This window comes from Cydia splendana, chromosome 10 (genome assembly GCF_910591565.1).
Source record: "Cydia splendana chromosome 10, ilCydSple1.2, whole genome shotgun sequence".
Lineage (NCBI taxonomy): Eukaryota > Metazoa > Arthropoda > Insecta > Lepidoptera > Tortricidae > Cydia > Cydia splendana.
The window spans coordinates 18791148-18804537 of record NC_085969.1 but is presented as its reverse complement, the minus strand read 5'-3'; the positions used below and the strand labels follow the sequence as shown (position 1 = coordinate 18804537).

Below are 13390 nucleotides of genomic sequence, written 5' to 3'. Positions count from 1 at the left end.
GGGTAGGCAACATTTCCCAGCAAATTTATTTAAAAGTTTTTACACTTATCGCTAAGTTATTAACAGGGAATGGTAGGATTGCCCAAAACCTTTAAGTGATCCTTAGACATCATCATCATACGAGCTGTATTTGAATACCAAATTGAAGTGAGCAATGTTGGCGAAAACCCCGGATATCTTTTTATTTTATTTTTTTATTTGCTCGCCCTCTAAAACGCAAAAAAATGGGTAAAAACACGATAAAAAAATGTTTTCTTCACATAAACTGATACGTTTGATCACAATGGACGTGCTGAGCAAAAAAAAGTCATATGATGTGATTTTTTTTGAGAACTTCGTGTTTAAAAAAAAAGCGGGCAAAGTTGGTGATAATGAGTAATGACGGTACCTACTCTTCGAAGGCCGCAAAAATATGTGACATGCTCTCATGGTTCTACAAATAAGATCGTGTCAGATATTTTTGCGGCCTTCGTTGTGTAACATAAATTGCAGGTGACTGTACATTTGAAATAATTATTTTATTTAGTTTCAACGAAAGTTTCAAGTTTAGTACGAAAATACTTCAGATATGCAATATGCACAAAATGTAGACCTAATCGAAATAAAACATTGCTTTTTATAGTAAATTTATAAAACATTCGATACATAGGTATACATAACAATAACCAGGCCACAACGCTATTGGCCTGTAAGCTTCATCTCGGTCTCCAAAGCCGCAAAAACTTGCTAGTACTTAGTGCTGGTCTAGCCCATAGAGTTATATATCCCTACTTTCGGGAAATTACTCTATTCAACTTACTGGTCACACTCCTGTTTCGCATTTATAAACAATGAAATATGGAGATTTTATGTACTATACCGTGATAATTGATAAAATTAGCTATGAAAAGTAATTCCGTCAATTTTTTTCTTTCGATCGGTACAATTCTTGCAGGATTTAACTACGCATGCCGGCATATTTTACATTTTTCTTGGACAAATTTACTTCACTGACGTTGCGATCCGTCTGACGGCAAATTGGTGGATGAGGGCATTGAGATAACTGTCAATGTGTGTGTGTCACGCGTAAATACTAGGAAATTGGTGGATGATGGAATCACAGTTTTTGTCTTAGCAAAACTACGTCCGTAGTATTCTAGGTCCATGGTCTAGCCGTTATTTTTTCTTGAAGATTTTCAGAGAACAGCACGTACACGCATTATACATATAGACGGAACGAACGGCATAATCATAATAATTTATTCGTCGCAATCCATGGTATTACAGATCTAGGTACAAGACTTTCAGGTATTACTTATACGAATTACATAACTCTTCCTGTTAATAGGCAATATTTTAATATAAAAGTTCTATAATATAATACAAGATTACAGTTGTCATCAAAATTCAATGACATACAGAAGTCAATCAAATACGTTTTTAAAATGACGCAAAATGATACCAGCATAATAAAAATTGATCCCAATCAGTAAAGATGAGTCTTTAAACTTTTTTAATTTTAAGCGAGTTTTGAAGGAACATAATACTTAAATTCGACTGTAATCGTATTGTTTTAAGATAGTTTACTGCGGTTTTCAACAATAATGGCCCGTAAATAACAGCAAATGAAATTTAAATGAGACGCGAGCTGATATTTATGTACCCTATTTTTTGAAATACATTTTATCTACTGGTATGCTTTCTCGTGTGCGTATATGATTTAATGTCAATATAATTGTCAAAAGCAAGAAAATCAAGCTGTCATTTTCATTTGAAGAAGTACACGTGTGCTCCGGTGTAGCCCCAACGGGCATCTGACTTGAAGAAGAATTTTGAGTGATGTCGTCAATGTATGGAAATTGTTCGCAAGTTTACATTTGAGATTGAATTTCTGTGTTGTCTTTGTGAGTAAAAATATAAATTGATAATAAATTGGTAGCTGAATTATCTAGCTTCCAAAATCATACAATAATTCAATTACTGTCAAAGACGAAATTGTTTTGCTTCTGTCTCAAACGGAACTCCATATTTTGATTTTTTGATACTTTTAGTGTCGATTTGTAGAGAATAACAGCAAATTAAAAATATAATGGCATGAAGAGTCGGTACTCGGTTTCTTCGTGAATAAATTTACGTGTAATTTAATGCAATTATCAAACATTTATTGAACAAATTATGGTTGCAAAGTGAGGTCTAAATCGAAAACGTCATATACCGGCCCCTTAAGGAAGTGGATGAGCAATACGCAAGCATTGCTAGAAAATATCCCGGACGACAGCATTAGTCCCACCGTCATCGATTTCAACAATGCCCATGCGACTAAAACGCTCGGATTACAATGGCATCCCGCACGTGACACTTTCTCGTTTAAAAACACGTTCAATGACAAACCCAAGGGGAAACTTACAAAACGCATTATACTATCGGAAATTTCAAAAATATACGACCCCTTAGGATTTCTGACCCCCTTGACAATAAAGGCTAAAATACTGTTTCAATCTATATGGCAATCTAACTGCAACTGGGATGATACAGTATCCGAACAAGTACAAAATGATTGGTACAAATTTACCACTGACATACGTGACATAGAAACCATAGAAATACCACGATGGTTGGGTGACATGACACACGATTTCGAGATACACGGATTTTGCGATTCGTCAGAAAAGGCTTACGCATGCTGCATCTACGTCCGTACGGCAGACGTGCAGAACAAACCCGTCGTAACTCTTATCGCCGCTAAATCCCGATTAGCCCCCATAAGTCAAAGTCAAAAACAGACTTTGCCCCGACTAGAACTTTGTGCCACGGTACTTTTATCACAACTCATGAAAAAGGTGATTCAAGCTCTTAAGTGGGAGTGCTTACCTGACAACACATTTGCATGGTCAGACTCTATGATTACGCTAAGCTGGCTCAAGGGCGACCCTACGAAATGGAAAACGTTCGTCAGCAACAGAGTCAAACAAGTGCTCGACGTTATTCCTAGCGCGCATTGGAACCACGTCAAATCAGAAGATAACGCCGCAGATTGCGCCACAAGAGGTCTTAGCGTATCTAACTTGAAAGCCCACTCGCTTTGGTGGCAAGGTCCAGAATGGTTAAAAAATTTTAACAAAACCTCGCTTGACAACAAGATACCCGCGACAGATTGTGAAGTCAAACCAAAACAAGCGAATGTTGTGCAATCAGAGCCACCGTCGCTAATAATGGAATTACTAAGCCGACATAGCAACATGACTCATATCACTCGAGTCTTAGCATGGATTTTGCGCTTTATTGCAATAACACGAATGCGGACTATGAAAGCTAAGCTATTCTACTTAACAGTGGCCGAGTTACTAACTGCAGAAAAGGTCATTGTCAAGCATATTCAGCACTACGACTTCCCCGACGAAATAAGGAAGTTACGTGCAACCAAAACTGTCAGTACGAAAAGTAACATTTTAAAACTCAATCCGTTCTTAGATGACAATGATGTCCTGAGAGTAGGAGGCAGGCTGAACAACTCCTCTCTCCATGACTACACGAAACATCCAATGATTATTGCAAAAAATAGCAGATTGACAGAATTATTAGTAAAACGAGCACACTTAGAAAACCTTCATGGTGGTCCTAAATTAACCCTAGTGCACCTACGCGACAAATACTGGATTGTAGGGGGATACCAAGCAGTCAAAAAATATCTCCACCAGTGCGTTACGTGTCGGAGATTCAACGCCGCACAACAACAACAAATTATGGCAGACCTACCTCGACCGAGAGTGACACCATCCCGCCCCTTCTTACACACGGGAATAGATTTTACAGGATTTGTTGACATTAAAGCAAACAAGGGCACAACCTGGCACTTTAACGCCCCCGCTTGGCCTTCAGCAGGCGGCCTATGGGAGGCAAGTGTTAAAAGTACTAAATACCATTTAAAAAGGGTAATTGGGGAGCAAAAATTGACTTACGAGGAATTTTCGACTTTGCTGCACCAAATTGAAGCATGTCTTAACTCCAGACCATTGTGCCCCCTGACTGAAAATATTGAAGATCTGAAGTGCCTCACACCGGGTCACTTCCTAATCGTGGGAGACGCCCACCTGACAATCCCTGAACCCATCGATTCGGACTATGATCTAAGAAAGAGATGGCAACTAGTACAAAAAATAACCCGTGACTTTTGGTTGGTTTGGTCTAGAGAATATTTACAACAATTACAGTCGAGAAATAAATGGCAGAAGCCAACCGACGATCTACAGTTGAACGATATTGTGTGCATTCGAAGCAATCAACCTGTTGGACGATGGGCTTTAGGCCGAGTTATTGACACCCACCCTGGAAAAGATGGACACACGAGAGTGGTCACCCTAAAAACAGAAAACGCCATCATGAAGCGGCCCATTGTGCAACTCGTACCACTTATCACTAATTCAAATGACAATACAAGAAATGACAACGATAACCACTCGTCGCCCCCCTCTATCAATGCAAACCCCTCCTCGAGATCCCGCAAGACGTCCTGGATGTCACTTTTATGTTACTCTCTATTGCTAATGATGACACTATTCACTCCTGTTACTCAAGCCGATGCAAGAACCTTCAAAATAACTTCATTGGACTCTGATCGAACATTATATTTCGACAGGATATCTGACATGCAAGAAATCAAAGATGATTGGAAAATCGTTCTATATTATAACATGACAAATTACTGGCAAAATATAGACGCGTTGAATAGATATGTGACACAGATTAAACGTTCGATACGGCCCGAGATGTTAGAACAATTTCATATTATTGTTAATCAGCTAGACCAAGACATGCGAGAACTACGCTACTACAACACGTTACTCAAAAATCAACCTATGGAAAATCCTCGGTACAGGCGAGGGCTAGCTGACGGAGTGGGTTACCTTGCAAACTCCCTATTTGGGGTATTGGATCAACGTTTCGCCGAAAAATATGAAAATGACATCCAAATGACACGAAACAACGAACAACATTTACTACAACTAATAAAAAATCAGACTAGCATAATCGAAGCTGAAGGCAATATATTAAAGCGCAACGAACATACTATGAGCAAGCAATTTAAAATTCTTACTGAGCACCTAAACAGATTATCAACGGAATCAACACATGTTTATACTCAACACGAAAATGCATTGTACATTATGACATCTTCTATGGCAGCGAACGGAATCCTTCAACATCTGAAAAACATACAGCAAACCGTTATAAATACATTAACTAATATGTATCACGGACAAGTCGACGTCCATCTTCTATCTCCAAACCAATTGCAAACTGAATTAAATAAAATAGCTCGCCACCTAGCCAGCAAATTAGCCCTTCCTGAGATTCATGACAATATACGCAACTTATACAAGTTACTTAAAATTCAAGCTCGCATAACCGACCAATATCTTATAATGGAAGTCAAAATCCCCTTACTAAGCGACGAAGTATATGAAATTGACCGATTAATAAGTGTCCCGCAACACGCATCACGTGACAACATCATACAGGTCATTCCCGGAACCGAACTAATTGCATTTAACATTAATCAAGACACGTTCATCCCAATGGAACTCACTGACATCAACACATGCCTCCAAATGAACGAACAAAAGTTATTATGTCACTTGAACAATCCCATCTATGACGTACAACAAGGCAAATCTATTTGTAACACAGAAATCCTAAATCATCACAAGAAATATGACTCCTATTGCCACACGGAAACAAAACCCTGCGCCGACAGATGGTACAAATTGCATAAACAAAACACATGGCTATTCGCCTGCTGCGAAGAATGCTTAGTTCGCATTTTATGCCCAGACGGCCTGGCGACGAAAGCACTTCATAACAACGGACTGATTCAGCTCGGTCAAGGTTGTGTATTGAAAGGTGACACTTTTATGCTATATGCCAACAAAGATTATATCGAGAAAACACTTATTGACTTAGAACCTCATAATATCTTATTAGAATTATCCCCCCTAAATAATGTACTGAATACATCAATCATTCACATGACATTCAATAATGAAACCAACACCTTCATCGTGAGATACAACTGCTTAAGTCCCAATCCAGATTTGAAGAGATGTCCTCTCATGACCGATACCAATACATTACCATCGGAACATCATTAATCATCAGCATACCCATACTCGTCATTATTTTGTACGTATACTACAAATACCGAACGGGAACCTGGAGATTGGAACGGCAGCAACCGCTTGACAAAAAAGAAACAAGTGATAGTGAAAAAAGTGAATGTCAATATCGAATGCCAATGAATTGTCAAGGAATGTCAAATTATGTCAAATGTAAGGAGAGGTGCCGAAACACCAACGAAAAGATGTCAAATATAAGAAGCGAGTTTTTACTGCAAGGTTAGAAATTACAATGAATACAGAATGTTGATCTTATTAATAATTACAGCTAGGTTGAGTGGGAAATTGCGATGCGTGTGCAAGATGACGCTCTACTTTTTGGGCAAAGTACAGATGCATCGTTTGCACGGAGATGTTGTTTTGGGTCAGATCAAAGTGCACATGCATAGCTGCAGAAAATGTACATCTTTGTACAGATAATGTCTGATAAAGTCATAAATATTAACAAAGTGCGGCCCGCGCCATTTTCGCTAACTACTATGTGGCCCTTGGCTGATAAAAGGTTGCCGACCGCTGCTCTAAAGGTTCGATAACGTACATGTCACACCTCCAGGGTTGCAGATGTCCAACGGCAGCGGTTACCGCCTTCCATTAGGCGGGTTTAAGCTTGTTTGCCACCAATGTGGTATATCAAAATATAAGTAAAAATGCTTACGTCTAAAATATCAGGCGGTCCTTTGCTCATATATCTCCATGTCTGCACGAAGGCAGCGGCAGGAACACAGAGTAGAGCTCCTTGTTGTAAAGCCACCGCTGTCTGTCGAGCCCACACTGGCCAGTACCTGTTCACATACAAACATTTTAAGACTAGGACATATTTCAGAAAGCACTATATCATAACAGTCAGTAGCGTAGCTAGGCGTAGGCGAAGCAGCCTGTCGCCCACGGCCTCGCACTTACTGCTCGGCCACGACATTGCGCGACTTGCGACGGCGGCAGCGGTAACCGTAGGTTGGAGCGAGACACAGCGATCGCACCTTTCGTTCCCACCTATGGTTGTCGCTGCCGCCGTCGCCAGTCGAATAATGTCGTGGCCGAGCCGTTAAGGAGGCTCTACCTTACGGAAGCCAATCCATTTTATAACCTCAGGAATACACATTGAAAGAAAAAAAGTTCTCGCAGTTATGACTTCGCCCGCCAACTAGATTAGTCCACGCGACGGCACTGATAACAGTTATTTACAAGGGAGCAAATTTGACTAATGCCCTTCGAAGAAAAGAGATATTCACAAAAAATTGTAATGTTTACCCCGCGGGTTTCCTCCAGCTGTAGAGCTGCCGCTGCTGCCCGCATCGGAAGTCCATAACACTGAGAGCCTGAAATAGAAATACAATTTATTACATATTTACTTTTGTTATTATTGATTAAATTGAGCATGTTATGAATAAGTAAGTAGTTTCTTAAGTTGTTGTTAAAGATATTCTATTATTGTATAAAATCTACCGCGGATGGAGTATCGAGACAAACCTTACTGGTTTACCGATACTTTTGTAATTAAGTTTAGATATTGTGTTGTAATTACCTGAATAATAAATAAATAAATAAAATATTTAAATCCCAAATAACTATTCAGCTAAGTCAATGTGAAGTCAATCTCGTATACTTTAGCCATTAGATGTTTTTTTAAGAGGACAGTGACGCGCATTATGTTACACTCTTAGAAGCAAGCGTCCATACCATAAACGCTTACCATTAGGTTCACTTAACTGTGTAGTGTGTACCATTAATGACCGGTTGGTAATCGTCACAAAACTGGCGGTGAACGTCACACAAAACCTCTACATCACATGGCGATGTGCCTATGTAGTCAACCAAGTCACACAATAAATAATAGTAGTACAGAAGATTCACTCTAACAAAACGCGTCTATTGCGACAAAAATGACCGCAAGGTGGCGCAAGGGCGAACAGGCGTAGCCGTAACGGTGCGCGGCAACCACTACTGCTAGACACCAAAACTGGTGTGGGCCGTATGTACTTGTAGCGACGCGACGAAATCGCGGAGTGAGCCACGCCTGACCAAGTGCGATTTAATGCATGGTTTACTTACACAAAGAAGAACGGGCAAAGCCACGGTCCAAGTGAAGCTTAGTAAGGTGGCCAGAGCGGTCTCGGTCCTGGTACGCGCGGAGTACAGCGCGGTGACCACCTTGTCGGCGGAGTACGGCCGCCCGCGGACCACGAACACGCCCACCGTCAGGGCCACCTGGACGGCGCACGTCACCCACGAACCGACCCACACGTAGTCTATGAAGTGGACCAGACGGACACCCGCCTGAAAAAAAGAATTACGACACGTTTAGACTAAAACATAATAAAACCTAGGCCCTCAACGCGAAAAAGGAGTGTTATATAAGTTTTACTTGTGTATCTGTCTGCGTATGTAACTAGGTACATATTATAGGTACTGAAACACCCAAATTGTCAATAGAAAAAGGCGCAAAAATTCAAATTTTCTGTAAAAAGTACCCCAATTCAAATTGTACTTAGAGTTCTATAAATATGCTCTTATTATGAATTATCTATGAAATAACAACTAGTGTGCACTAGGCTTGCGATGATAATATAAATTTTAAACTAATTATAAGCTCGGAAAACGCAATTGAAACCTTTCGCAGCTTTATTTACTACTATTATAAATAATAAAAACTTCACAGCATGCAACCAAATGACCTTGACATTTCATTCGGCCAACAGAGCACGAACACAACAGCTAGTGCTCTATTGCTTAATTTGCTAATTCTCGCTACAATTGATTTATGTAACTACAAAATTGGATCATATTATTTAAGGTCATTGCCATTTCTGTATGATGCGTTGGCTAATCTATACTTATAATAAAGCTGAAGACGGTCGAAAGTCTGTACATGGAAGATATTTGAAAAAAAGTTGGCTGGGGATACTTAGAATCGATAACAGAACACGTTCCAAAAGTTTTTAGAATTTTTGTCTGTTTGTCTGTTTATCTGTTTATCTGTTTGTCTGTTTATTTGAACGCGCATCACGTGAAAACGGCTGAACGGATTTTGATGAAAACTTTACTAATCTGTCGAGAAAATCCCCGGCCAGGTTATAGGCTATAAAAATTCAACCCCTAAAAGGGGGGGTAGCCACAACACTCGATTGACTTAAGTTTGCCCCTGAATCTTATGGCGCTACTTAGGAAGGAGGGGCAAACTTTTTTCAAATATGTGCTACCACTATTGAGTACCCAGGTAAACTAACAGATGGAGCTGAATTTAATACGTTGTGACAAGAATAAGCCACCGAGCAAAAGATTTTGCCAAATTAACTCTAAGTTTAGAAGACACGGATATCAACAAAAATAATTGAATAATTATGTTGATTTAATAAATTAATAATATAACGAAAAAGGTTCGCGCTCGCTTCGCTCGCGTTTTCAATAATTTTCTAAGATATGGCGACTGCAGCAGCATTACTCTGTTGCAACGTTGCTGCTGCAGCACTGTCAATTTTCGTGATAAAATTATGTGACTGACTTCCATGCTAAAAGTAAAAATGTACAACTGTCTGTCTATCAAATTGGGTTTTTATATCGAAAAATATTCGCGCTCGCTTCGCTCGCGTTTTCTATTACTTTCTAAGATATGGCGACTGCAGCAGCATTACTATGTTGCAACGTTAGTGCTGTAGCACTGTCAATTTTCGTGATAAAATGATATGACTGATTACCATACTAAAAGTAAAAATGTACAACTGTCTATCAAATTGCGTTTTTAAATCGAAAAATTTTCGCGCTCTCTTCGCTCGCGTTTTTAATCACTTTCTAATATATGGCGACTGCAGCAGCATTACTCTGTTGCAACGTTACTGCTGCAGCATTGTCAATTTCCGGATAAAATGATGTGACTGATTTCCATACTAAAAGTAAAAATGTACAACTGTCTATCAAATTGCGTTTTTATATCGAAAAATTTTTGCGCTCGCTTCGCTCGCTTTTTCAATAACTTTCTAAAATATGGCGACTGCAGCAGCATTACTCTGTTGCAACGTTATTGCTGTAGCACTGTCAATTTTCGTGATAAAATGATGTGACTGATTTCCATACTAAAAGTAAAAATGTACAACTGTCTATCAAATTGCGTTTTTATATCGAAAAATTTTTGCGCTCGCTTCGCTCGCTTTTTCAATAACTTTCTAAGATATGGCGACTGCAGCAGCATTACTCTGTTGCAACGTTATTGCTGTAGCACTGTCAATTTTCGTGATAAAATGATGTGACTGATTTCCATACTAAAAGTAAAAATGTACAACTGTCTATCAAATTGCGTTTTTATATCGAAAAATTTTCGCGCTCGCTTCGCTCGCGTTTTTAATCACTTTCTAATATATAGCGACTGCAGCAGCATTACTCTGTTGCAACGTTACTGCTGCAGCACTGTCAATTTTCGTGATAAAATGATGTGACTGATTTCCATACTAAAAGTAAAAATGTACAACTGTCTATCAAATTGCGTTTTTATATCGAAAAATTCTCGCGCTCGCTTCGCTCGCGTTTCAATACCTTTCTAAGATATGGCGACTGCAGCAACATTACTCTGTTGCAACGTTGCTGCTGCAGCACTGTCAATTTTCGTGATAAAATGATGTGACTGATTTCCATACTAAAAGTAAAAATGTACAACTGTCTATCAAATTGCCTATTTATACTGAAAAAATTTCGCGCTCGCTTCGCTCGCATTTTCGATCACTTTCTAAGATATGGTGACTGCAGCAGCATTACTCTGTTGCAACGTTACTGCTGCAGCACTGTCAATTTCCGGATAAAATGATGTGACTGATTTCCATACTAAAAGTATAAATGTACAACTGTCTATCAAATTGCGTTTTTATATCGAAAAATTTTCGCGCTCGCTTGGCTCGCGTTTTTAATCACTTTCTAATATATAGCGACTGCAGCAGCATTACTCTGTTGCAACGTTATTGCTGCAGCACTGTCAATTTTCGTGATAAAATGATGTGACTGATTTCCATACTAAAAGTTAAAATGTACACCAGTCTATCAAATTGCGTTTTTATATCGAAAAATTTTCGCGCTCGCTTCGCTCGCGTTTTTAATCACTTTCTTATATATGGCGACTGCAGCAGCATTACTCTGTTGCAACGTTAGTGCTGCAGCACTGACAATTTTCGTAATAAAATGATGTGACTGATTTCCATACTAAAAGTAAAAATGTACAACTGTCTATCAAATTGCGTTTTTATATCGAAAAATTTTCGCGCTCGCTTGGCTCGCGTTTTTAATCACTTTCTAATATATAGCGACTGCAGCAGCATTACTCTGTTGCAACGTTATTGCTGCAGCACTGTCAATTTTCGTGATAAAATGATGTGACTGATTTCCATACTAAAAATTAAAATGTACAACAGTCTATCAAATTGCGTTTTTATATCGAATAATTTTCGCGCTCGCTTCGCTCGCGTTTTTAATCACTTTCTAATATATGGCGACTGCAGCAGCATTACTCTGTTGCAACGTTACTGCTGCAGCACTGTCAATTTTCGTAATAAAATGATGTGACTGATTTCCATACTAAAAGTAAAAATGTACAACTGTCTATCAAATTGCGTTTTTATATCGAAAAATTTTCGCGCTCGCTTCGCTCGCGTTTTCAATGACTTTCTAAGATGTGATAAAGGTGACATTCGGGTGGCGACTGCAGCAGCATTAGGTACTCTGTTGCAACGTTACTGCTGCGGCACTGTCAATTGTCGTGATAAAATGATGTGGTTAATTTCCATTCTCAGCTGTAATGCGGCAATGAACGTCACTCAATTTACCAAAAAAATTCAATGTAATCTTAATGACCCTAGAGAGAGGGGGCACCATGGTCTAGAAATGCTTAGGGCATCAAAGTATCTTAATCCAGCACTGGTCGCTTGCGGAGTCTAATGATTTGGGACTCGCATTTTATACGCATTACCATGCATTCCCGAAAACAATCGAATCATTCCCGAAAGTCTCGCAACGCATTGAGGTTACAAGGGGCACGTGTCTTCCTCAGGAGTCTGAAGAAGACCACGGTTAGTGGCGGTCTAGCCACAGGCAGGCCGCTTCGCTTTCGCTCGCGCGCGTATACCTTACGGCTTACTGTATCGTCCGATATACACCTACTACCTACTCTGTCGTTTAAATCACGTGTAAAATTTGAATAAGGGCGAAAAAACTATTGACTTTGGAGTGTAGTTTTATTTAGTGGTACCTAATTGTAAAATATTTTATCTGGACTACAGTCCTCTAGCATATCCATCTGTCAACTTTACCTACTTCAAGTTCCGCCTCCAGGCGTGAGGGAGAGAAATTAGGATTAGAAATTAGCCGCTTACTGACACAGACCGAATTCCACGCGGGCGGAGCCGCGGGCACAGCTAGTTGTTTTAATATAAGATTAAAATCATTAGCAATGCTGTTAAAGAGAATAAGAAATAACATAACTGTAAAATTGTTAAATAATAGTTTCTGTCGTTAGTTATTAATGAGATTTATAATTGGTTATTTTGAGGTTCTAGACTGATTCACGTCATTAGATTATCGATTTAGTTATGTGCAGTGATCACACAAGCACTTAAGAAGTGTGACCTAAAAATTAATCACTATCTGTGCAATGAAATTTAATCATCAAAATCCCATCGGAATAAATTCCGAATCTCGAACTATTTGTAATGAAATTAAATGATTTATTACTTGCCATTTTTTTATATTTTGTACACTCAGCAGCAGAAGTTGCTAAGCGGGCGAGGTGTTCAAAATGATCTTGACGCGACTTTATTGTTAAGAGAATAAGAGTGTGTCAAGATAATTTTGAACACCTCGCCCGCTTAGCAACTTCTGCTGCTGACTGTATGTAAGTCTTAATTGATGATAAGGGTTTATAATTATATAGAAGTTTCTAGACTTACGTCGGTAGTAAAGACAAGTCCAACACCAAGTCCGACCACACAGCTAAGGAAAGTGATGGTCGTCTCCCAAACTTTCAAAGCTGACGCGTTGATAGCCATGATGCCGGTTATCACGCAGTGCCATATGGCTAGTTGCGCTTTTCCGAACATAATACAATATAGTTTATAAACTTACGTCAGTAGTGAACACAAGTCCAACGCCAAGTCCGACCACACAGCTAAGGAAAGTGATGGTCGTCTCCCAAACTTTCAAAGCTGACGCGTTAATAGCCATGATGCCGGTTATCACGCAGTGCCATATGGTTAGTTGCGCTATTC

General features: G+C 39.3%; 1 protein-coding gene across 1 annotated transcript in view; it reads right to left on the bottom strand.

The window, feature by feature from the left end:
- Positions 1-13390, bottom strand: part of LOC134794463 (sodium-dependent transporter bedraggled) — a 51733-nt gene that overhangs the window by 19089 nt on the left and 19254 nt on the right. The window contains exons 10-12 of the mRNA XM_063766280.1: positions 8202-8426; positions 7401-7468; positions 6808-6934 (exon numbers count right to left, since the gene is read on the bottom strand). Coding sequence (XP_063622350.1) covers positions 6808-6934; positions 7401-7468; positions 8202-8426 — 420 coding nt within the window. The remainder of the gene's footprint in view (positions 1-6807; positions 6935-7400; positions 7469-8201; positions 8427-13390) is intronic.